This window comes from Amia ocellicauda, chromosome 18, assembly GCF_036373705.1.
Source record: "Amia ocellicauda isolate fAmiCal2 chromosome 18, fAmiCal2.hap1, whole genome shotgun sequence".
In the NCBI taxonomy this organism is placed as follows: domain Eukaryota; kingdom Metazoa; phylum Chordata; class Actinopteri; order Amiiformes; family Amiidae; genus Amia; species Amia ocellicauda.
This window is the reverse complement of record NC_089867.1, coordinates 16,937,469-16,962,785: the sequence shown is the minus strand read 5'-3', so window position 1 is coordinate 16,962,785 and position 25,317 is coordinate 16,937,469. Positions and strand designations below refer to the sequence as shown.

The window sequence follows — 25,317 nt, the reverse complement described above, 5'->3', positions numbered from 1 at the left end:
AACTAAAGGAGGAGGTGTGACACGGCAGCTGCTGGTCAGTGACAGCTCACGGTTTCACGCGAGGGAGTCGTTGGTGGTGTCAGAAACACAGAGATGACAAGAAAAAAACTTAAAACATTTGCAGTTCTCAGCCTAAAGGTCACGCTGTTCTCTCACACAGTGGTTGCATCCTTGTGGTCTAAACTCCAGCTGGTGATCTAAAGCATATCTGCAAACTCCAGTGTAGTCAGGGAGTTGAGCTGAACTTAGTCAGACTGTATGTGGGTAGTTTTTCATTCTGCCAGCTACTAAAAGAAACCTCTAGAAATTTCTGCCCCCTGCAGTACGGCAATGAAGCAAGGCTCTGCAGCTTCCCTGTGAATAGTGGGATTCTCTCCCCCGCAAATCCAGGGTTAGAGCAGCGTAAAGATACATGAAGGACTGAGGTAATAAGTGAGGCAAATGTAATCAGCCATGCAGCATCAACATGACAGTTATTTATTTATTTTCTTTATTTGAAATGCCTCAGATGTGCAGAGCTTAGGTTAGCCTTTGAGAATGCAAATATTTCATTTGTAAAAGAGCACCGTCTGCATATATCTGGCAGTGTGATAAGCACCGCCATTTTCATAAATGCTTGACACTTTGGCGGTTGGTTGATTTTTGAAGAGCCTCCTTGTTAAGGAGGGGGATTTAAAAAGACAGAAAAGAAAATCAGATATGGAGATCAGCAGAGGGTGTGCAGAGCGAAGGTGGATGTTTACACAGTTTACTTCCAACACCGGTGCAAAATATTTCAGAGAACAGTGGCCTTGTATTGGAGCGATCTGGCCTGACAAGCAAACGGCACCAGAGCTCGATTCTGACGAGTCCTCGTCTCAGCTGAGATCAATGTCCTTGAAGGAGCTGCAGTTGAAGAGCCAAGAGGCCTCACAAGCGTGACACCCTCATGATAAATCCTATTACAAATGACCTCCAGTATAGAATAAATCCTTGATAAAAAATAAAATAAAAATTACACATACATATAGTGTGTGTCTGTGTGTGTCTGTGTGTGTGTGTGTGTGTGTGTGTGTGTGTGTATATATATATCTCCTATCATCCAGATTAATAAATTTTATAAGGTGAATGATATTCTTGTGAATTACGATTTCATTTATATTCATTTTTTTATCACCAACTTCAGGGCCAACCTGTGCTGATGCGCATAACCCCTGTGAGCCCAACCACTGCCACCCCACCGCCCAGTGCCAGGTGCTGCCTGAGGGCGGCTACAAGTGCGACTGTCCAATGGGACGCGAGGGAACTCACTGTGAGAGAGGTAAAGGCCCAATCAATGTGTATTTAAATCTAATTACAGTATGCTGTTTATATGCCTTAAATATGTGTTGGTGTATGCTGCAATATTTTAGCTATGCCTCACTATCTTCACACATCTAGCATAGGCTCACAAAATGCAGTACATTTATTTTGCAGGCCATTTTGTTTTTAACATATTTATAAAAACTCTTTCTGATTATGCATTTCTTGATGTGCATTTTCTGTAGGGGCTGTTATTTGTGCACAGTGATGGCTGTGGGGTGTAAAGCACTCTACAATACATTGTGGCTGTTCATTTACATTCTGAAGGCAGAGATCAAATGCATTAACCCCCCCCGGGGGCTCGCTGGTGAATCATGGGAGCTGACTGCATTGGGTGTTTGTATCATTGTTAATTTGGCTTTTTAGCACCTCAGCTCTTTCTTCCCTCCTACAGGTGTTGTGTTGAATAGACAGTGCTGAATCTCAGTGGGGCTTTCTTAGCAGCTACGCTTCAGGAATTGAACTACTTCTGCTTCTGTTTGAAGTCTTTATTAGTGTGCCAGTCTGGGCTTTATTTATATGTTTATTTTTAATTGAAAGGCTCCTGCATCTAACAAAGTCCGTCAGAATAACGAGCAAACAAGTAAGTAAATAAGCACACAAACAAACAAACATCAACTATTAAGATTCATCTTTGGAAACCACAGGAAAATGGAGGAGAGGAGAGGAGTGCAGACAAAGCACTCGGAGGGAGTCGCCTGTGGAATTCACAACAACAGCCAAAAATACATCTATAACACATGAAGGAAATACAAAATAGAGGGAAATATAAAGTCTATGGGGCGGGGGGGGACAACTGAAAAGGGAAAAGAAAAAATCAATTGTGTGAGCGATTGCATGAGCCAGCCACATATTGTGATCAATTGAGTTCATGTTCAATTGAAATGTCTGAGGAAACCATTCGAGCTTCTGTTTAACACCCTTCCGCTTCTAAAGTGAGATGTCAATAAGTTATTTATTAGCCCTGCCACCTTCAAGCTGTTGTAGGTTTGGGGCTGGGGGGACGGGGGGGTTATTGGTGATGGGAAGGCGCAGTTGCGATGATCTGCAGTCAATGCATCAGTGTTCAGTTTAAGAAAATGCTATTAAGCATATACAGCGGCCATGATTTGAAATGGTATCCCCAATAAACATTTTACCCCACATCATATTTACCTCTGGCCTGTTTACCTGCAAGATACAAACTGTCTCACCAGCTCCCCTTCCTCTCTCTGACATATTGAAATCTATTGAAGCCTGGACCTGCCTTTTTTATAATGAAATCATCACCCTCTATCAGTATACATTCTTGTTATTTAGTTGATTTTTTGGCTTACTTATCGGAAGGCTTACAGCTGTCACAACAAATATGTTTCTCCAAACATTACACTTTACAGTACAAGTGAAATTAAGTGTCATACGCAGCATTATTCCTACTTAAAGTGAACCATAATCAGTGCAAACCACAGTATTTGTGTGCAGTGGTGTCAGAGCAGCTGAAATTTCCAGAAGTGCAGAAGTAGGTACAGTAATGCAAAGAAAGAGCAGGAAGGAGTGCCTCTGTAAAAGGGAGCATTAGTGGGGAGCAAATTGTTGCCAAGTGCATTAACGAGTATAGTCAAGGGGGAGCATGAGAGGACTGTAGAGGGCTGCAGTATCTTACATCTGGGATTGGATGGACCATATGTAGCGCACACTCAAAAGAAGATATTATATATTGTGACACCAAAGGGGGTTTGACATGGAGTTTGGGGCTCTCAAGGGGGGTTTTAAGAAACAACAAGGCTGGGGTTGGGGGGAAATAAGTGTTTAATTATTCATAGTGCGCAGCAATCAAAACCAAAACAAAACCTAGCTCCTCTCGAGCCTAAACTAACAGCATCAGGTTGCGATGTAGACATAGAACAAACAGTAAAGCATTTTCCTCCCCCAGGGGCCGGGGAAGTGCAGAGCAGTACGGGGCGGTCCTGCACCACGCCGCCCAGCACGGCATCACAATATACATAATGAATACAAGAGACCGCCTGTGTTAGTAAATATTATAAAACTAGCAGTAGCGGCTTTCAAGCGCCCACAAGCTCCTGGGATGCAATTAGCCTGTTGCCATTCATTTCAGTGGGCTTCGATTAATCCAAACACATAGAAAGCCTCAGCGAGTTGTGCAGTTGCAGATCTGTGCACGGAAACATCAGAGGAAACGGAAACGGGCAGTCGCTGTGGAAACAGGGTTTTTTCCGCCCTCTGGCATGTGACCCAGCCAGCGGGGATCAAATCTCACTCTGTTCTCATCCTTCTTGTCGCTCTGTGACTATTTGTCGTTGTTTGTTTGTTTGTTCTTGTTTGTTTGTTTCTAACAGTTGTCAGCAAGTCCTACATTGCCTGATTAGTTTTTAAGGCTGCACACGCTGTTCCTAAATTACCATGAGGTAATCCCACATAATCAGTAATCAGGGTGTTCCGAGCCAGGCGTAAGCCTCCTTGTGCCGTGTGAGCGTTGTGCGCGTGCGTTATCGAGTAAGCACCTGTCCTTTGAAACTGCCAACTTGGATAATACTATGAAAGTGAGCTTTTCTTTGTTTGTACGTTTTTCAGAGTCCCGAAGTGGTGCCAGCGAGGCCTATATCCCCTTCTTCGGGGGGGATTCCTTCCTGGAGCTCCGGGGGCTGCAGAGTTATGGACATGACTTGCAGTGAGTGGCTGAACATACATTTATTCTTATTTTCTTTTGTTTGTTACTTGAATTTTTGTTGGGCTTTCATGTTTAGACATAGCTGTGTACACTCACCTAAAGGATTATTAGGAACACCTGTTCAATTTCTCATTAATGCAATTATCTAACCAACCAATCACATGGCAGTTGCTTCAATGCATTTAGGGGTGTGGTCCTGGTCAAGACAATCTCCTGAACTCCAAACTGAATGTCTGAATGGGAAACAAAGGTGATTTAAGCAATTTTGAGCGTGGCATGGTTGTTGGTGCCAGACGGGCCGGTCTGAGTATTTCACAATCTGCTCAGTTACTGGGATTTTCACGCACAACCATTTCTAGGGTTTACAAAGAATGGTGTGAAAAGGGAAAAACATCCAGTATGCGGCAGTCCTGTGGGCGAAAATGCCTTGTTGATGCTAGAGGTCAGAGGAGAATGGGCCGACTGATTCAAGCTGATAGAAGAGCAACTTTGACTGAAATAACCACTCGTTACAACCGAGGTATGCAGCAAAGCATTTGTGAAGCATTTCTAAAGAATGCTTTCAGCACCTTGTTGAATCAATGCCACGTAGAATTAAGGCAGTTCTGAAGGCGAAAGGGGGTCAAACACAGTATTAGTATGGCGTTCCTAATAATCCTTTAGGTGAGTGTATATCACCTCACACCGTCTCACACTCTACTGAAGATAAATAGTCGCAGAAAGACAACTAGACCCATTTCATTTTTTCCGTAGGGGTTTTGTGTTGTCTTGTGTTTCAAGCTTTGAATTTAGACCGTTTAACTGTGAATGCATAAAAAGAAAGGGCACAAATGTCAAACTCGGGAGCTGTGATAAATGAGATGAGAATCTGTACATGTGCGTGTTTTCAAGCTTGTGAAGCCCTTTTCTGTGTTCTGCGTGTCTCTGTGTGCGTCTGGCAGGCAGACGGTCAGCATGACGGTGGTGTTCCTGGCCGAGGACTCGAACGGCATGCTCTTCTACAACGGGCAGAAGACCGACGGCAAGGGTGACTTCATCTCTCTGGCTCTGATCGACGGCTTCCTGGAGTTCCGCTACGACCTGGGCAAGGGGCCGGCCGTAATCAGGTCAGTGCGTCTCTCCCATCCCTCAGTCCACACGAACCCCTCCAAGCTTTTGATTAAATCACACCCTGGTGCAGACGCCTGTTGCCTAAACAAATTTCCCTGCCCCCCCTTTTAGAATCTATGTGTATATATTTATATTTATATACATACACACATTTAATGCAGATCCATTTATACTGCGAACAGTCCTAATGCATGTGCTGTTGAATGAGAAGATGACTGAGATTATCTGTGTAATAGTGACACTGTTACATGTGTAATAGTGATGCTGTTACATGTGTAATAGTGATGCTGTTATCTGTGTATAGTAATGCTGGTAGATGTGTAATAGTGAAGTTGTTACATGTCATTTATATCTAGTAAAACATTTTATGCTTGCGTTTGACAAGCCCTGTATGTTGCCTTGGGAGAACAGCTAATTAGATCTTCATAATAGCACCTGCAGACGTGCCTGTTTAGTGGTGCTCACCATGCATCCAGTTTCATATTGAAGAGCAGATTAGTCCAGTTCATTATCTACCCCATAACTTCCACACAGTGTAGAGATATGGTGAATAACCACGGAGCATTGTTACAGAAAATGATGGCAGTGGGATTTTTTACCGTTGTTTTTTAAAAAACCTCAAAGAAAGACAAAGCCTTAAGATCCAACATTTTATTAGCCCAGCTCATGTTTTTTGTTTGCTTCTCAAAAGACCAAATAATAATTTCAACATCATAAAGCTAGAAGCATTAACACACACAAAATAAATATAAATATATAAAACGTCTTGGTATTGTGAGAATAAAGCAATCTGGCCGTAGTTAATATCAAGTTGAAAACGAGGTGAAAGGAATAAATGAAAAGGCTCTGTCAGTTCTGACCTTTATCTGTTTTTTTTGTGTTGCTTTCTTCAGCCTGACATTTGAATAGTTATTTGCCTGTTGTTCTTGTTTTGTGTGTTTATTGACACTCTCAGGAGCAAGGAAAGGATTAAGAAGAATGTGTGGAACACAGTGAAACTGGAGCGCATGAATCGCAAGGGAGAGATAAATGTCAACGACAAGGACCAAGTGAGAGGAGAGTCACCGGTAAGGAAGAGTGTTGTGTCTGTCGTTAATGTGCCAGTCTCCCGCGGCCGCCTGTCAGCAGGGCATACAAACTGCCACCGCTGCCGCCTAATCAGAGCTGTGTAGCAACAGACGAGGCTCCTGGCTGGTTATAGCTCACAGCTCTGCGAGGTTAATGGGGAGCACGGACAGAGGCGCTCTGTCTCCAGGCACTGAGAGCAAAGGGGGCCCGCTCTCCTGCGCTCTCCGTGATGCATGGGTATGATGGGTGTTTTGTTATGAGGTGTGTTGTTGTGAGGCAGGAGTCGGGAGAACATGGTAACTGCAATTGATTAAGTAACCAAGACGTGGGTCCCTGTTTGAGTGGCTGACCCCACCACTGGGGACCCATTTCCATCGCCCTAGTTCCAGGTGTGATACTCCAGACCTTGACCTTCCTCCACGCAGGGAGGGGTGCAGCTGTTAAAACCCACACATGCACCCCTTCATTTCAGTCTGCCACAAGCAAACCAACAGACCATTGCGGACTCTGGCCTGGGAGGCACTGAGCTCTCTAGAGACCCAGTCGGGAGAAGACGTAGATGCGTGATAGCGATGTCTTCCTGTGCATATCGGCTCTCCCGCCCCCTCCCTCTGAGTCGGTGCTCTTGCCGTTCAGGAAGTGTTTTTATTTGCTGTAGGTCTGACTGGCCTTGTACGTGTGTTTGGAGTTGTACATGCGTGTCTTCTGGCCTGATTTCAGTTTCTGTGTCTGAACTGTTCTGCCCTTGCTAAACCCAGTCTGCTGTGTATCCAGGCAACACAATGTCAGCTTGAACCACAGGTATTTGGGGAAAACAAAAAAAAGAAATGCGTTTGGAGAGCTAGGGCATTAATGAAATATGCAGTTAAGCATCCTATTACTACACACAATTGAAAGCACTCTAATAAGCTGCGAGTCATCCAATACATTAAGCACTGTACTGCTTAATTACATGCGTACTTCTCCCATACAAAGTCACTTGTCTTGTTAGAGCAAGGGCCAAGAGCCGGTTTGTGCTGCTTTTTTTGCATGATTAGATGTCTTAGGCCCTGCTGGGGGGCGCACAGATCCAGGCTACTGCTGGTGTGTGTGTTTGTGCATGTGCCATCTTGTGCTGTGAAATATATTCCTTTGTTTGTTTGTTTTTCTGTGTTGGAGCTGTTAAATATGCATTCACTCTTCAGTATTAATGGTCTCTTTTAAATGATCAAATGTTGTTTTTAAGTGTGAAGGAGTGGCCTAAAAACAATACCTCTGGGATATTAAACTGGCAGAAATTATGTAGATGCATTTTATGTATGTATGTATGTATGTATTTTAATGTGTCTGCATCCTATTTCCCAGGCCCGGTTCTCAAAGTCTCACAGCAGATCTTTTTCTTGAAAGCTCTGTAGTTGTCAGTAATATCCTGTATGAAATGGATAATAATTTTGGCAGGGCCGGGAAACAGGTTGGGCTTTTAAAAACACTGCTTATCTTCACCTGTCCCACAGAGACAGCTGAGTAATATATTCCCTTTTGAGAATTTTATATATTATGTACAAGAAATAAGACCAACCCTAATTCAAAGAGCAAACCACCTTTTGCTTTTGTTGAAATGCAGTCATGAGAGATTGATAACATTTAGAATATTAACCGAGTAAAGTCTCCCAGCTCCGGAAAACCCAGACTTCTAGGTGAAAATCTTAACTGCAAATATCAGTAAGCTTTCTTCAAATGTGTCAGCGCAGGGATCCTAGGGAACGGCCGTGCGTGTGTGTGTGCTTGTTATTAACATCCTTGTCTCTGTGTGTTTCCAAGTGTGCTGTAGTTTTGTGTGGTGTGTAAAGTGCAGAATGTTGTTTTTTAATTTAACTTTATATTATTTCATTCTGCACACCTATTGATGTCCTCTTCTCTCTTTCCTTATTGATTTGATTTGATCTTTACCTCTCTCCCCATCTCCCCCTTCCCTTTTTGTCTTTTTTTCGTGCTGTCTGGATATAAGAAATCCCGTAAGGTAATGATCTGAGTCAAAGTCTCTTCAATTCTTAGACATTTCATTTGTCCCCATCCTTGTGTCACACTGCGTTTCTCCTCATCTCAGTTCCATCGTACGAGATAGTAAGATTAGCCGTCGACAGAGGGCATCGCCTCACTGCCATTTCATGTCTTCAAGTAGAAGCATTTGATAAATAACTCTGTTTGGCTTGAACCTGATGAGACAGAATGAGGAAAAGATCATGTTTACTGTATCATCCCCCCCACCGTGGTGTGGTTCTTGTGAAATAAACACACAATGCAAAAGCTTTATTGTGGATGTGAGGGGGCATGGGGGATTTTTGTTGACAAGGTGTAGCAGCTGCTGATTTTGGTACTGTGAAACACGTTAGACAAGGAGTCCATGGGTGCAAAGCCAAACAGAGTTGTCATGTATTCCTCCCCTGACTCAGTGTAGTGTTGCCCATGCATCGATCCACAATAACACACATGCCACTGTGCGTTGTGTCACCCTCGCTCACATCACCGGGGCGGAACAGGCTGTCATCGTCATCTCCTGTCCGAAGGCAGGGTAGGGGGTTGTGTTCCTGGTGCTGTGCCAACATTGTCTATCGAGGACCTAAGGCAGCAGATGTTCAGAAAGAGGCCCGATATTCGCTCTCTGGCCAACGCAGGGTTCTGGCACACAGGGTGCTGGATCAGACGCAAGATGGAGATGCTTTCTGCTTTGCACATCTCTTTCATTTAAAGGGACAACAGAAAAGGAAAGCAAAAACATGCCAGCCACCAGCACAGGGTTTGGCAGTTGCTTTACTTTTTTTCCAGCAATTAGTTGGGATTTGCCCTGAGGCAGTTACTGTCCTACATAAAATAAAGATCCTCAATTCTTAATAAGAAGGGGCCTCGTCGGCAAGTCCTTATGTAATTGTGGCATTTTTATGCAGGTTGGAAAACTGATTTCACGGTCAAGCAGAGTGCAAATTATAGACCAATTAAGGTTTACTACTCTTCGTTTAAAGGCGGAGAAATAATCACACCTCTATTAAAATCCTTCATAACATAAAAAGCAATCCAAATGCCTCGGAACCAAATCAAGCCTAAAAGCATTCATGCTTGTTTGTTTCACAGTTAGGAAATGAAAAACCTACTTGAAACTTTCATTTGCACAGATGTCTTTTAATTACCTTTTAAATATATAAATACAAAGATTAAAAATCAATATAACTGTGAAGAGAAATGGATCCTAATGCTGCAGCGTTGTCTGATGTTTTTTATGCATTTGCTATATCTAATAGGCATCTTTTCAAGATCTTATAATGAGACAGAAAATTGCACAGTTTATACACCAAACCAGCACCACAGAGTCGAGTGATTTTAATTACAGCACAGCTTAGCCTGGTGTGTGACAGGAGTTTTCACTGCTCTGGCGGATATACAGAGATGTAATTCAGGACAGCACCAGAAGATGGCCCAGTAGGCGCTATAAGTGAAGTGAGATAGAAGGGCTTAGGTCATAGGTCAGTTATTTTCCTTCCTGTGGTAAAGCAGCAGCCTTGTGTTACAGAACCAGCACACCTCCCTGAACCTGAAGGAGTCTCTGTTCGTTGGAGGGGCACCAGATTTCAGCCAACTGGCCAGAGCTGCGTCTTTGAAGGACGGCTTTAAGGGAGCAATTCAGAAGGTTAGTATGGAACAAAATGCGCAGGGGATGACTGATACACTGACTGCCTGACGGATGGATTATGACTGAGTTGGCGGCCAACAGACGTGGTATTGAAGAGGGCCGTGTGTCTCCTCCCTGTGTCGTCTCAGATCACACTGATGGGAACCCCGATCCTCAAGCGCGCCAACGCCGTGCGCTCCATTGACGTCTCCATGTACCCCAAGCACCGCTGCTTCTCCAACGCCTGCCAGAACGGAGGCCTGTGCAACCCTCTGCTGGAGAGCTTCGAGTGTGTGTGTCGTCATGGCTACACCGGAACTCACTGCGAGAACGGTGAGACCCCCCCCCCCCCCCCCGGAACCACTGGCTTCTAGAACACTTCATTCACTCACTCCTGGAATCCATTCCTCTCTGCATTGCTGCATCAGTGTAAATAGTATAGTAGATGACCGGTACATATAGCAGTGTGCATTGATGACATATACCATACATATACTATACTCTTGTATACTTTGCATGTCGCCTTGGACAATGCTGTGTGGAAAATTGATGAACAATAATAAAAACAATTATAATCATAATGATAATTATAATAGTAGAACGGTGCTGGGAAAGCTTGAGTTCTTCCTTCTGTCCATTACATATTTCCTCCTTTGAACCTAATCAGGGCTTTAATGACTTAATGGATTGATAATTTCTTAATTGAGCCTGGTGCAGCGCAAGATTCCTAATGCAAACATAACCAGGGCTGTGATGACTTAATGGACCCATAATTTCCTTGTTGATTCTCGCTGCCTGAACCAGATCTTCTAAGTCTACAAAAGAGCAGGGTTTGCCCTAGGGTTGTGCCCTATGGGGTGTGTGAGTGCGTACAGAAGGCCTTTCTTGTTACCGCACTGTGAAAATCAAACTTCACCCAGCACTGTGAAATGTGTGTCCCCCCATGGCAGACGCTGCCCTCTGGACCTCCCAAAAACAGAAAGGAAGAAAATGGATTTTAACATATACATATAAATATATACAAATCCCACGTTCAGTTCAGCGCACAGGCCAGTTGTCGTGAATTACTGCTCACTCCAGTGTGGGGACTCTTTTCCACCTCCACAGCGATCGTGGAGAAGTCCGCGGGAGAGACAGAAGCCATCGCCTTTGACGGGAGGACTTACATAGAGTACCACAACGCTGTGACAAAGAGGTAAGAGGATGCCCCATGAGGGCCCTGCCAGCCGCCGCACCGCCCTCTCCTCCGCAGTTCTCTCTCCTGGAGAAGGCGAGAGAAATGTGGTGGAAGAGCAGAAAAGAAAAAGGAGACATGTGGGAGTGACGAGGAGTCATCGGGGCTGAGTTGGGATTGAGATGGTTCCAAGACGTTTTCACACTCAGCGAGTGGCAAAGCACGGCTAACCACTTTGTGAAACGCTGGTTGTTATTCTTATTATTTTATGTTATGTTATTTTATTTCTCTCGCAGTAATGGGTTTCCCAGAGAACTGACCCCTTTTTTCTCCTTCTCTTTATCCTTGACATGATTCTCCGCCAATTAGCAACAGAGCCCCAATTAAATTAGTGCATGCTGGACTTGCCTGTTACTGCAGGAACGTTTACTAGACTTCTAACAATCGTTATGCCTCAGAAGTCTTTCCATGGACGCTCTGAGGGTTTGACGCGCTGTGGGGGGGTAAAGAAAATAATTGAAATTGAAAGCCACTGATAACAGCCGTCAGTCTCCAGCAGTTGTTCCATTGATATTAGTTTTTTTCTCACTTTACCATTTCTAAGCGTTCCTTTTAGCAGGAGCCAAAACTAGAGTAATACACAAATGCAGTTAATACCAACCACTGGAAATTACTTGAGACAAATGGTCAAACAGAGGGCAGAGTCTCTTGTGCTCCTGTATTGCGAGAGAACTCCCAGGCGTTGCAGGTCAGTTACTGAGCTCCCCCAGTCAGGCAGCTCTCCTGTGTCACGCCCGCTCTGCCTGTGTGGCCCTACTTGTCCCCTACTTCCAGAGTTAAATGACATTTGTGCTGTACTGTGCTGACAGCGAGACGTTTCTTGAGCGAGGCCCAGCGCTGGGAGCTCAACTCCATCTGTAGACTGATAGCTGTTCCACCCTGGAGGTCAGCTGTGCGCTCTGTGTGCAGTGAACTGTGTGTGGAGCGATATCCCACTGTCCTGTGCTGTCTGGCTCTGTCTGTCTGTCTGTCTGTCTGTCTTATCAGTGTCCCTGTTGTCTTTTTCCTACTCGCAAGCCAACAGACCAATGAGATACCAGAGTAAGTAGTCCTAATGCATTCTGGGTATTTATTTATTTATTTATTTGTTTATTTATTTTAACTAACCCAAATTGAAAGGTTTAAAATCAGCTCTATGACAACTCTATTGTTTAATTTCTTAGTTTTACCTTTTACCTTGTATCACAGAGAAATATACAATTTTATAAGGATAGTGTATCATTGGCCATATAGGAATTGTTTATAATTGTAACCTTTCCGTTTAATTAACTTTATGTTTAACTACATATGAGTTTATACATATATGTATAACTAAATATATACATGTATATCTGTATTTATATATACAGGTCTGGAAAAAAATAAGAGTGGTCTCTTAATTTTTTCCAGAGCTGTATATATATAGTGAATTGATATAAGTTGTTTATGATGATATACAGTTATACATATTGATAGTTTAACCAAATCTTGTTAAAAATACTTAGAGCCGCAATACTTAAATTGCATGGTTGCATGTTTGCAGGATGTGCACTGTTTGATTCGAAGGAAAAAACATTTTTATAGCCGTAAAAATTGAAATTAAAAACTGCGAGCTCTGCATGCAAGAATCCATCTCTACATTTTGATCCACGCATTTTGCAAGAGTGTTATTAACCACCATCCTAAAACAAATTACTCCTTTGTGATCAAACATAAACAGACGTTCTTTCATTTTGATTTTCATATTGAAATTATATTCTGGTCATAGAAGATTCCGAGACGTTTTGTGTGAAATTGTCAGACTAAAAACTTCACAGTGACACTAATTGTCTCTTTCAAATAGGCATTATGGGGGGGGGGGGCAAAAAAAACGAGTTGTCTTTACTAATGATGAATCGGCCAAACAATGTAGTTCTTCTTCAGCCTAATTAGCTAGGTAAGTACCTGTACAGAGCCCAATAAAGTGTGAGTTACTGTGATTTATACAATGGCTGAGCCTCCGAAAGTTGCAGTCCATATTAAGCCTTGTCATGTTACTTGGTGTATCTGTGGCTGTAATTTCTAATAATTGAGTCCTTGGCGCTGGAACGTTAATCAAGGTCTTTGTTTTATTAAAGTTCAATATTAATATGGGAAGGCCCTTAAGAAGCTGATCGAATGTGCTGCCGGGGGGGCATCAATAACACTTAAAAGAATAAGCCGTTAGGAGGCCCTCCTCGGTCAGGCTGAGCTGTACAAGAAGTCGCACAGTGTGGGGAAGATAACAGTGTGTAAATTAACGGCAGCTGACCCTCCCCCCATCTCACAAACGCCGTCCATTCAGCGTGATGCTCTGAGCGGAGCTGGGCGCGTTAATGAATCCCTCGGAAAGCATGAGCTCAAGCCGTGCTGCGTCGCTGCCCACTTAATGCTCGGCTCCTCGTGTAAACTTGAACTTGGTGGCCTATAAAGCAGGATTGATGAAATCATGTGTTCATAGTAATGTATGAGATTTTAAATAAATATATATCTTATCTAATGTTTTTTTCCTGCTGTGTTTCGTGTGTTATGGAGACCCTTTTTTCTGTCTCTGTTCATTATTAAAACGCTGAAGTTAACAATTTTATCCTGTCAAGCTCGTGCAACCCCCGCTCCCCTACTAGTACCCTAGTTACTGGAGAAGCGTAATGAGTTTTATGTGACTGTTGTTGCCTCCTCCTTTTCGTAGTCTGATTTTGAAAGTCGAGTCCATCGGCATTGCTTAAAACTTTAAATGGTAGTATTTGTGATGTTTGGACTGTATGCCTCACCCTTTAGCTGGTGGACAGAGAGCGCAGTGCCCCTCCTGCCCTTCCTTCCCGAGGTCAGCTGAGTCAGTTCCTGCCCTGTTCTGATTGGCTCGTTGCCCACTGCCTGCGACTGTTCAAAATGACTCTATGCTGAGGAAGTTCCCAGCCCTGGAGTCTAGCCCTGCCTCCTCACTCAGTCCCCCTCCCCATCCTCTCCCCTGCGTCACCACTAGGTGCTTTAAGAGGGGGTGACATGAGGGGTTGGGGGTGCTCCTCTCAGTGCTGCTGCTTATTGCATGCCTTCATTTTCTTTCTGCTCCGCTAAGTCCTGAGTCGCTGGAATATCCGCAGGAACAGAGGTGAGTCTTCCCCACGGCCCCCCTGCATGCCCCACCTGTGCCCTTGGGGTTGCTGCTGGCACAGGGGGCTGCTGCTGTGTTACCAGTGGGGTCATAAATCCTCAAACCAGGTGGCCATGAATTTCAAACACAGACCCAGGTACACAGCAGGGCTCCTTGTGGCTGCAGACTCAGTGGCTGCTCTCTCTGCGTGCTGCAGCTCGAACCCTGGGGGCAGCATCAACGCCTGTCCATAGCTGTGTTCCTTATTATTATTATTATTATTATTATTATTAATTTGCAATAAAGTCATTAATTGTGATTTGCGAACCAGGATATCAAACTGGGTAAATCCAGCATGTTGTACAGGACTGAGTAAATGAGGACATTTCCTGTGCAAAGGACTGTTCTCTTGTTAATTAAAAGCAAACAGGAGATGGCCTGTTTGATTAACTTACATACATATATATACATATACAGTACTGTGCAGAAGTTTTAGGCAGGTGTGAAAAAATGCTGTAATTTCACACCTGCCTAAAACTTTTGCACAGTATTGCATATATATATATATATATATATATACACACACACACACACACAGTGCATAGTTAAAGCTGACAATAGTGAGAAGTGAGAGATTTTGAGAGTAGAGTGAGAGTTTTAAAGCCTGCCAGACACTGCACAGAGGGGTATTTCACGATGTCCCCAGAGTAAGGCTGGCCAGGGAAGGCTGATTGAACGGGTCCAGTGAATTGCAGTGTGCTGTACACCTCTTCTGAACAAACGTTTCAAGCAATTCATGTCACATTTCTGAGCAAATTCAGCTGGCCAATCGGCCTTCGCCACGGCCTCGGCAGGATAATGAATTTGAGGAAAAACAGACCTTCCAAACATCCTTTGTTGTTTTTTGGTTTTCAAAACCTGTTCACAACAGCTAACCTACAAAATCAAAGCGCAGTGTGTTGGTACTTGCCGTCACAGATTGAGTGCATCTTTTACTTACTTATAATTCCCTATGATTAATGGCCTCTCCAATTTGTCTTAGATTGTCTTTGTCTTAGTGTGCACAGCTCGGCGTCATTCGGGCACAAGAAGTCATTCTGAAACCATTGTTAAAAATTTATCATCGTGACCTTTTTGTTTTTATTTTAATTGGTTCTTCGGGTGCAGCTAACCCAAGACAAGACTCTGGATTAGAAGTGGCGTGCGGTGTTTGACTAGGACTCTTGTGCTTCAGTCTGTGTCAGGTGTCAGGTGCAATACCTCCAGCATACTAAGAGCTAGCCTTCCTGAGCAGAATCTGTAATCGCGCGCTTGCCGAGGGCCCCGGTGTGCTCAGACACCTCCAGTGCCGGGTCGCTTGATCCACCCTACTTACCCACTGTCCTTGTAACAAGTGCGGCCTGTTCACCACCACTCCAGTAGTCGATGGCAAATTGTCCAAGGTCTAGTGCAGTTTGCTCCTTTCTGGTCCTACACAGCAAATAGTATTCTTAGCTGGCTGCTGCTTGCTGTGTGTTTTCTGTGTATATATGTGTGTGTGTGCTTACTGTAGCTGCCTAGGCCTCCCTGTTCTCTGTGCTCCTTCATGTTGTCCATCCTGTGTGTGTTTTGTGTTTGGATTTTATATGTGTGTAGCTCTCTTGTTTACAGGTTTGACAGTCCAGCATTTTTTCACCCAACAGTACAACACAATATCTCTTACCTCTCCTCGCTTTGCAAATTCTCATACACACACACACACACACACACACACACACACACACATACACATATATATATATATGGACATTCAACCACTTACAGATATGCACTTAGTTGGGTATTCATTGTGCAGAAGCAGCAGGTAACCGCAGAGCAAAGCCGCAGAAGTTCCCATAAAAGCTCGGAGCGAGATCACGTAGATGAATGGGTTTAAAAAAAGAAATGAAACAGATTACATCTTCATCCTTGGCTGCTAATTTCATCGGAATCCTTCTACCTGATTAGTTTCCTCCCAGCGTGTGCTGAACTGTGTTAAATGAGAGCGTTAGCAGGCATTTGTTATTTCATTTTTGCTTGTTTTTTCTTTCCAGTGACGCACATTTGCAACGAGACAGACATCAGAGAAAAAGACACATTAATGGCCTTATCCACCCCTTTTCCCTGAGCCCCCATGGTTTGCACACACAAGCTGTATTTTATCAGCTGCTTTAGTGTTCGTTCTCTGGGGAGCCGCTTCCCGGCACTTGTATGTCATACAGAAAATGACAAAAAATGACAGTGCAGTGCAATACAGTACAGTGCAATAGGATACATGCCATACAAAACACTAGTGACAGAGATACACCCCTGTGTCGACTGATGAAGCTCAGGTGGTTTCTTATGTGGCTGCTGGGCTGCCCTGCTGCCCGAGGGTGACACTTCTCTCTTGCCTCCCCCCTGTGCAGCGAGAAAGCCCTGCTGGTGAACAAGTTCGAGCTTAGCATCAAGACGGAGGCCACACACGGCCTGATCCTCTGGAGCGGCAAGGGTGTGGAGCGCTCGGACTACATCGCTCTGGCCGTGGTGGACGGCCGTGTCCAGATGACCTATGACCTTGGCTCTAAGCCCGTCGTCCTCCAGTCCAGCGTCCGGGTCAACACCAACCGCTGGATCAGGATCAAAGCCAGCAGGTGGGCAACTTGTTCGTGTGCCACCCTTGACCAGCCCCCCAAGAAGAGCTGATCTGTCTGCTGTCTCTCTTTATGGCAGCTGTATTTAAGCGTGCTGCTCTGCCCCTCTCAGCGCTGTCCTGTGTTTCAGTATGTTGTCCTCTCTCTGTCTCTGCAGGGCTCTGAGAGACGGGTCTCTGCAGGTGGGTAACGAGGCTCCGGTCACGGGCTCGTCACCCCTGGCAGCCACACAGCTGGACACTGACGGCGCACTGTGGCTAGGTACGTATCCTGATCCGCACTGCAAATACATATATATCGAGTATGTGTATTTACCTTCTTACCAACTGGTCTATGTACCTGTTTACATGGGTTTAATAAATTATTATTATTATATTTCTTACCCGGGGTGACCACAACACCCCACTCAGACGTCCAGATCCCTGACCTCTACTAAATATATCAATATATGCATCTACCAGTCTGTCTTTTTACCTACCGTATGATATATGTATACATGTATCTATCTGTCTGCATATACATATATATGTATGTATATCTTTATGTATGTGTGTCTATTCAGTATTAGTGTTGACCTGTGTGTGTGTGTGCAGGGCTGTATTTCTGTCTCCCAGTATATGACCCTCTCTTGCGCCCCCTGCAGGTGGCCTTGAGCAGCTGGCAGTGGCGAGGAAGCTGCCCAAGGCCTTCAGCACCGGCTTTGTGGGCTGCGTGCGGGACGTGAGTGTGGACAGTGTGGAGCTGCATCTGGTGGAGGATGCCTTAAACAACCCCAAAATACTACACTGCTCGGCCAAATAACCGCCGCCAGTCACCCTGTCCATTGCTGTAATTATTTTCTATTTTTGTAAACTTTTATTGCTTTTTATATTGGAAAATACTTTTTTTTTTTTTCCCAGTTTCGTTTTATTGATTCGTTTCCGTTCTGTGTCTTCCGCTCCATTCCCTCACGTTCTCCTCCTCTGTCAGCCATCGTACGCCAACCTCTCCTGAGACGCACTGCAGGTGTTTGTTTTTTTGTTTGTTTTTTTGTTTAATTTTGTTGCCCCCCAGCACATACCCGGCTTAACAAAAAAAAATCGTTTTTTGTTTGTTTTTTGTTTCAAATTCTAAATTTCTCTCATACTTGAACATTGTGCAAATGACATTGGTGCTGGTGTCTACTCTCCTGACTTGTCATGGTACTGCGCTTTCTCTTCACATGTGTGTTTCAGTGTCCGCATGTCCCTCTGTCCGCCGGAACTGAAAACACAAACCTGTCAGCACCTGCAGGTTTTCCCAGCTGGACTAACACCAAAATTGTCAGGCTCAAGAATCAAGACGTGACCGTGACAAAGTAACAACCGCAACAACAACCACAACTAAATGGGCTTTTTATGTTACTGTATTGTTATTATTTTTTAAATAATTAATTTATATGTAAACGTATCTGTGACTTACGCCTGAGTGTAAGGTAAACAAAGAGTGACAGGTGTTGGCCAGTGTAATATATATAGAAATAAAAAAAGGTGTTTTTAGAGACGATACCAACCACAAAGAGTGAAATGCGTCTTAAAATTGTGCTCGTTTTTTTGTTTTGTTGTGTTGTGTGTGAATTGAAACCTATAAGTACCAGTATTGCGGTCTATAACATGAGGCAGATATGAGGAGTCTTGTGCTTTTTAATGGTTTGGTTTTATATATAGTTTTTGTTAGGCAGCTGCTCAGTTTTCAGTTGCTCACGTGACGGTCAGGGCCTGTCCAGTATTACCTCTCAAACACCTTCTTTTTGTTTGTTGTTTTTATTTTGTTTTCTTCTTTTGGATCCTTGGCCTGTTCCAGAGGGGTGTGTGTAATAATCATGTTTTAAAACCTAATGTACAAAAAAACACTAAGCATTCCAAAAGGAATCACATTGAACTGTATGGCATATCAAAATACAAAAAAAAACACAAAATCATTTAGATATTTGAATGCAAAGTACCTGAGACTGTGTATATTTTAGTACGTGCAGGAGGATTCGTCTGACCAGCTGTGTCATTTTTATTTTGAGAGCAAGTGGTAGCCTGACAACGAACCATGGTTTTGCATGTTGCTCTCCTGTTTTTGATTTGTATTAGTTTTGTTCTAATAATAAAAGGAAGGTCTTACTCTGGGCAAACACGTAGCTGTTCAGTAATAAAAAATAAAATAAAAAGCGTAAATGCTACGAAAGCGTTTTTGAAAATGCAAGTCCTTGGCTGATATCAAAGAGTCGACTGAATGCCTGGCACTGCTAGTGAGCCGAGCAAGATGCCTTTAAAACGATATTATTTTTGGTGAAAGCCAAGATTTTTTCTTTTTCTTTTTCTTCGTTGGTTTATGACTTTAAAAACTGTGCCAAAAGAACAGTGAAAATGGAGCCGTGATCCCCTCCTCCCACTTGGAGGCGCTGTGGCACAGGCAGTGCTGGGAGTCACTGGGAGCGCAGGGGTGGTTGTTCAGGGCTGGAGAACCACATAGTCCCTCACTAGGGCAATTACAGGAGATAGAGAGAGCGAGAGAGAGAACGAACTCTCCGTCTGGAGGTCTCAGTCGCAAGCAACCGAGAACTTTTCCCTGCTGGGGGGACTTTCTGCTTGAGCAGGAAAGTGTTATCTGCAGTGGCCAGCCAGAAGCTGCCATACTGAGCTCAGCCAGCCAGCATAAGCAATCAAACACTACAACAGCAGCAGCAGCAGCAGCAAAATGCGACCTGCTACACTTAAACCCTTGCATCTTCAAATCCACGGCCCTACTAGTAATCATAATCAAATGAAAATTACAATAACATTAATAACAGTAATAATGCATGGGTTTGTGTGTTTAGGATGACTCTATAACCTGAAGCGAGATATAGTATAATCAAGCCTCCTGCTGGCGCTTGCAGTACGAGATTTTAAATTTGCACTCGGATTGCATCTAGAACAAATTCAATCATAAAAAAAGCTTATTCACAGTGGAATGGCAGTGACCAGGACATGGTTCAGTTCTATTTATTTTGATTTCTTTTTTTTTGTTCCCCATCAATAAGACGACATACTTTTTGCACAGATCTACTATCTGAACTGAAAACTAGTCATGTGTAACTGTTGAGGTCTTTTAGTATTATACACTGGAACTAAGTATAACCTGTCATGGATAATTTACAAGCTTTCTTGCCGTACCGAAGTCTCTGTTGAGCAGGTAGGGTTTTTTTAAAGAACATATTTATGTGTCTATATTTTAAGTGTCATTTTGGGAGTTTCTGTTTTTGCAGGCTTGAGGGAGTTCAGGGATATTCTTTTATGTATTGGCTGTTAGCTGTACAATCTGGACCACGCTGTATTTCACACTGTAAAATAAATAAATGAATAAATACAATGAAACCGTGTGTTGAAGTGGGCACAGAAATTGGTCGGGTACAGTTTAGTGGTTCTTTTAAGGTTGTTTTTATTTTGTATTTTTTTTTTTTAAGCTAATGTCCACAGCTGTGCATAAAATGAAATAATACCCGCCTACCCGAAGCCTGGCCAGAAAACAAAAACAGATGAACTAGAGAAATCACAAACGAAAAGGACATGGGGAAATGATGTCTGGATCAATACTGTATCAGAAATGCCTTAAACCTAAATGACCTTTGTCTGTGTGCATATTGTTCTGTGCACTTACTTTAGCACGTATATTAGTTTCATCCCTATAATGTAAAAATAATAATAATAAATAAATAATAATGATAATAATGATGAAAAGCCCAGGATGTTTTTTATAGTATTTTTCCAGTTCATATCTCTTTATTTATGTGTCTTTCACATGGCTTGTATCTGGCCTTTGTAAACTGCTGTTTGTAATATACCTGAAGGACATGCACAGAGTTTGGGCAGCATGACATTCCATTAACTAACATTATAACTTGTGTCTTGTGTTCCTACCACCATGAATTAAAGTGTAAAAACCTCCTACTCCCCTGGTCTTGTGTGTGCTTCCCATCTACTGTAACACTGGCGATGTGTCCCATTTCGTCTCGGCCAGGGCCTACAGGTGGAACGAACACAATCCACTGGCCACTGAACAGTTATTTATTTTATTGTGTAGGTCCTAAGCAAACCGAGCCCCTGGACCACATTAAAAACACTGCAGGGTTGCATTGGATAGAAGGGACAATCCTTTTGTTAAACCAAAACAGATAGATATAGGTAATGTGTGTGTGATTACAAGGTAAATAGAATCAGACGGTGGGTATTTCCCCAGTCATTTGCAGAAGAGTGCCATGAATTTAAATTCTGTATTTTCATCACGATTTTGTCTCTGAAGCTCAGATGATTCCCCAGTTTCGAGGGTGTGCCGATGTGCAGTGCATCTGGTGAGTTCATTGTTCATGTAAATTATCAGAGGGTCAAAACAATACGCGTCTTAAAATGTGACGAGTTTGCCGGCACACACGAGCGTTAAGCGTACACTTTGCAGAGGACCTGTATGGTGAGTCTGGAGGTCACTCAAGTGATCCACAGTTTGCTGAGAGGCTGGGCACTGCCACACACGTGATGCCGGTCTTTATTAACTGTGGGAACTTTGCATGCCGGGGGTGGGGTGGGGGGGCAGCAGCTATGTGCTTTATGTTTAAAAAATAAAATAAATGTGCAACAGTTAATTTCACGCTAGACGACTTCAAAGGGTCTGGGTGATTTAGATGCATCCACCGCCACCCTCCTGCCGAGACGCGGGCGCACATCTCTGACTAATGCTCTCCCACTTTGTCCTGGCTGCGGGGAGAGCGCCAGTCAATCCCTCCGTTAGTGACTCAGATGCTGCAGAGAGACGCCGATGGACATCTAACGCACGACTCCCCCGACTGCTCCCTTTCCACCGCCCTCCCCGGCTCTCTACACGGCCTTCACCACCACAAACCTCTGTCCCAGAAAGTTGTCTTTGAAACAATGCTGGTATTTAGACTTAGTGTGTGTGTGTGTGTGTGTGTGTGTAGTTTTTCCCTAAAAAAACATAAACTTTAATCAATCTCTCTCTCTGTGTATGTATATGATAAACTAGGCCTATATAATTCAAAAACCAAGATTAGCAATCCTAAAATCCAAAAAGTCAATTAAAATGCTCAATGGACTAAAGGCTAACTCTTCAGGAAAAGCAAGATGCAACTCCGGTAGTTTACTTTTCGTTCCCTTCCTTTCTTTCCCCTGCGTCCGGGCTGTATCTGCTCGGCCGCCCCGCTCGCTGTGGGACTGTGTAAATCTGCAGTTCAGACCCTCTTGATTCAGACAATTGCATAACCCTAAAGCTCGCCGTGCCAGATTAACCTCTGGTGATTACCGAGGAGGAGTGACGTCAATCCCCCGGCAAGACGCCACACTGCTGCCGCCCGCATTGCTGCTCGAACCGCTCATTACATGTCTGCATCAGTGCAGCAGCTGCAGCTCTAAATTGCTTTTGTGGTGGCTCAGTGTCATGGGATGAAAGGAAATTAAAGTAGAAACGTGCGTTAATGCGCATCCCCCTTGTAATTTCCTACAAGGATTACTAAGATTTGTACTTCCAGAAACTCTTGCCCTGCAATCCCCTTGTGACGGTGAGCAATGGAGATCTTAGAGCAAGTCTTAAATCTTGCAAGGAAAGAAAAAAAAACGTGACTGAAGTCGTTCCCTTTCCCTGGGACTCTGAGCTTTACCTTTCGACTCCTTCCAGCCCACTCTGTGAGGCGGCTTGCGCTCAGTGTCGTACATTTGCTCTCGAACAAGGCTGTGCTTCTCCCCAGGTGTGTTCTGGAGCAGGCTGTTAAATAAGCCATGAACTGCCTTGTCCTCCGCAGATCGTCAGAGTAGCTGTAGAGCGGCTCTGCGCGGTGCAGGGAGGATGTGGAGTGGGTGGCTTGCATGTGAAAACCTTCACGCAGAGGATGCTGTTGGAATAATATTTACAAACATCGCGAAATGTCACCGGCTCGCTGAATATATACAATCCCGTAACAAGATAGATTTTGGTCTTGTTTTGGTTTTGTTCTGTGTGTGTGTGTGTGTGTGTGTGTGTGGAGGGTGGGGGGGGATTGCCCAATGTGTGGCATTAGGAAACACACTTGTGTGGGTGTCGTGCTGATACCTCGCTCAATAGCTTTGGTTTGTTTTCACATGACTATGCGTGCCTGACAGTTTTGGGATGGGGTTCATGTGCCTGTGAGGGAGAGTATGCAGAACTGCCAACCTGTTTTGCAAGTGCAATCTGCACACAACCTAGAGTTGGTGCATTTTAATATATGGTGTTGGTGTATAGCATACAGTACTGTGCAAAAGTTGTAGGCAGGTGTGAAAAAATGCTGTAAAGTAAGAATGCTTACAAAAAAATATTATATTTATCAACTAACTAAATGCAAAGTGAGTGAACAGAAGAAAAATCTACATCAAATCCATATTTGGTGTGACCACACTTTGCCTTGAAAACAGCATCAATTCTTCTAGGTACACTTGCACAAAGTCAGGGATTTTGTAGGCATATAGTCAGGTGTCTGATTAAACAATTATACCAAACAGGTGCTAATGTTCATCAATTCAATATGTAGGTTGAAACACAATCATTAAGTGAAACAGAAACAGCTGTGTAAGAGGAATAAAACTGGGTGAGGAACAGCCAAACTCAGCTAACAAGGTGAGGCTGCTGAAGACAGTTTACTGTCAAAAGTCATACACCATGGCAAGACTGAGCACAGCAACAAGACACAAGGTAGTTCTACTGCATCAGCAAGGTCTCCCCCAGGCAGACATTTCAAGGCAGACAGGGGTTTCCAGATGTGCTGTCCAAGCTCTTTTGAAGAAGCACAAAGAAACGGACAACGTTGAGGACCGTAGACGCAGTGGTCGGCCAAGGAAACTTACTGCAGCAGATGAAAGACACGTCATGCTTACTTCTCTTCGCAATCGGAAGATGTCCAGCAGTGCCATCAGCTCAGAATTGGCAGAAAACAGTGGGACCCTGGTACACCCATCGACTGTCCGGAGAAGTCTGGTCAGAAGTGGCCTTCATGGAAGACTTGTGGCCAAAAAGCCATACCTCCGAAGTGGCAACAAGGCCAAGTTCAACTATGCACAAAAACACAGGAACTGGGGTGCAGAAAAATAGCAGCAGGTGCTCTGGACTGATGAGTCAAATGTGAAATATCTGGCTGTAGCAGAAGGCAGTTTGTTCACCGAAGGGCTGGAGAGCGGTACACGAATGAGTGTCTGCAGGCAACAGTGAAGCATGGTGGAGGTTCATTGCAAGTTTGGGGCTGCATTTCTGTAAATGGAGTTGGGGATTTGGTCAGAATGAATGGTCTCCTCAATGCTGAGAAGTACAGGCAGATACTTATCCATCATGCAATACCATCAGGGAGGCATCTGATTGGCCCCAAATGTATCCTGCAGCATGACAACGACCCCAAACATACAGCGAAAGTCATTAAGAACTATCTTCAGCGTAAAGAAGAACAAGGAGTCCTGGAAGTGATGGTATGGCCCCCACAGAGCCCTGATCTCAACATCATCAAGTCTGTCTGGGATTACATGAAGAGAGAGAAGCAACTGAGGCTGCCTAAATCCACAGAAGAACTGTGGTTAGTTCTCCAAGATGTTTGGGCCAGCCTACCTGCCGAGTTCCTTCAGAAACTGTGTGCAAGTAAACCTAGAAGAATTGATGCTGTTTTGAAGGCAAAGCGTGGTCACACCAAATATGGATTTGATTTAGATTTTCCTTCTGTTAACTTACTTTGCGTTTAGTTAATTGATAAATATAATCTATTAACATGTCTATTTTTGAAAGCATTCTTACTTTAGAGCATTTACCTGCCTAAAATGTTTGCACTGTATTGTATGTATAATTCAATGCTAATTTGTCTCCTTTGTAATTGAACCAGAATTCATATGACTTAGGGAATGTGATAGAGGCTTTTAACGAAGAGGAAGTTAAAACGCATGAGCCCTGAGGCATAATTAGCATAATATACAGCTGGTAGTAGTGGTTCAAGGTGAAATATGAACTGCCCCCTATGTTGCTCTTCAGGTCATAAATGCTGACATGTTAAAATCATAACTCTTCAGTTTTAACCCTTCAGTCCGGGTCCTAGTCCTGGAGGACCTCAGAGCTGCAGGGACATGGGTCTGTTCGAACCTCCAACTGTAAACAAAGCTAAACTGGCTTGGTTTGAGTGCCTGAGACCCGAATAGCACCTGTGCGAATGGTCTCCCACCATGAAGGGGACAGGCATGGTCTGGCCTGGTGTGCAGGAGCTGCAGGGTCAACAGCAAGTGTCCCTCTCTGCCCTGCCTCTCTTCTGTTGGGCTGGCCGGGTTCCCCAGCTCACAAACCCCCCAGGCTGCAGCTGTGAAGCCAATGCTCTGGGGCACAAGACAGAGCAGAAGTGAAACCAGATATGACAGCTTCACCTGGTTTCACACTGAGGGGCCACTGGCGAGCCCCCCGTTGCCAGCGTGCATTGCTCCCTCTGCTGCTAACTTCCACTCAGATTCGTTCTGTGCCCTGCCATGCTTGTCAATGTTC

The 25,317-nt window shown here is 44.0% G+C and overlaps 1 protein-coding gene across 3 annotated transcripts in view; it reads left to right on the top strand.

Annotated features, from left to right (window-relative positions):
• Positions 1–20,741, top strand: part of agrn (agrin) — a 203,931-nt gene extending 183,190 nt beyond the window's left edge. For 2 of the 3 annotated variants that reach the window (XM_066691166.1, XM_066691167.1), the window contains 10 exons: positions 1,166–1,300; positions 3,913–4,009; positions 4,951–5,115; positions 6,075–6,186; positions 9,732–9,848; positions 9,980–10,163; positions 10,938–11,025; positions 16,579–16,803; positions 16,961–17,064; positions 17,447–20,741. In XM_066691166.1, coding sequence (XP_066547263.1) covers positions 1,166–1,300; positions 3,913–4,009; positions 4,951–5,115; positions 6,075–6,186; positions 9,732–9,848; positions 9,980–10,163; positions 10,938–11,025; positions 16,579–16,803; positions 16,961–17,064; positions 17,447–17,604 — 1,385 coding nt within the window. In that variant the 3' untranslated portion in view covers positions 17,605–20,741. Of the gene's footprint in view, positions 1–1,165; positions 1,301–3,912; positions 4,010–4,950; positions 5,116–6,074; positions 6,187–9,731; positions 9,849–9,979; positions 10,164–10,937; positions 11,026–12,081; positions 12,106–14,137; positions 14,422–16,578; positions 16,804–16,960; positions 17,065–17,446 lie in introns of those variants that run through there. The other variant, XM_066691168.1, reaches the window with a different exon arrangement.
• Positions 20,742–25,317: the final 4,576 nt, after the last annotated feature.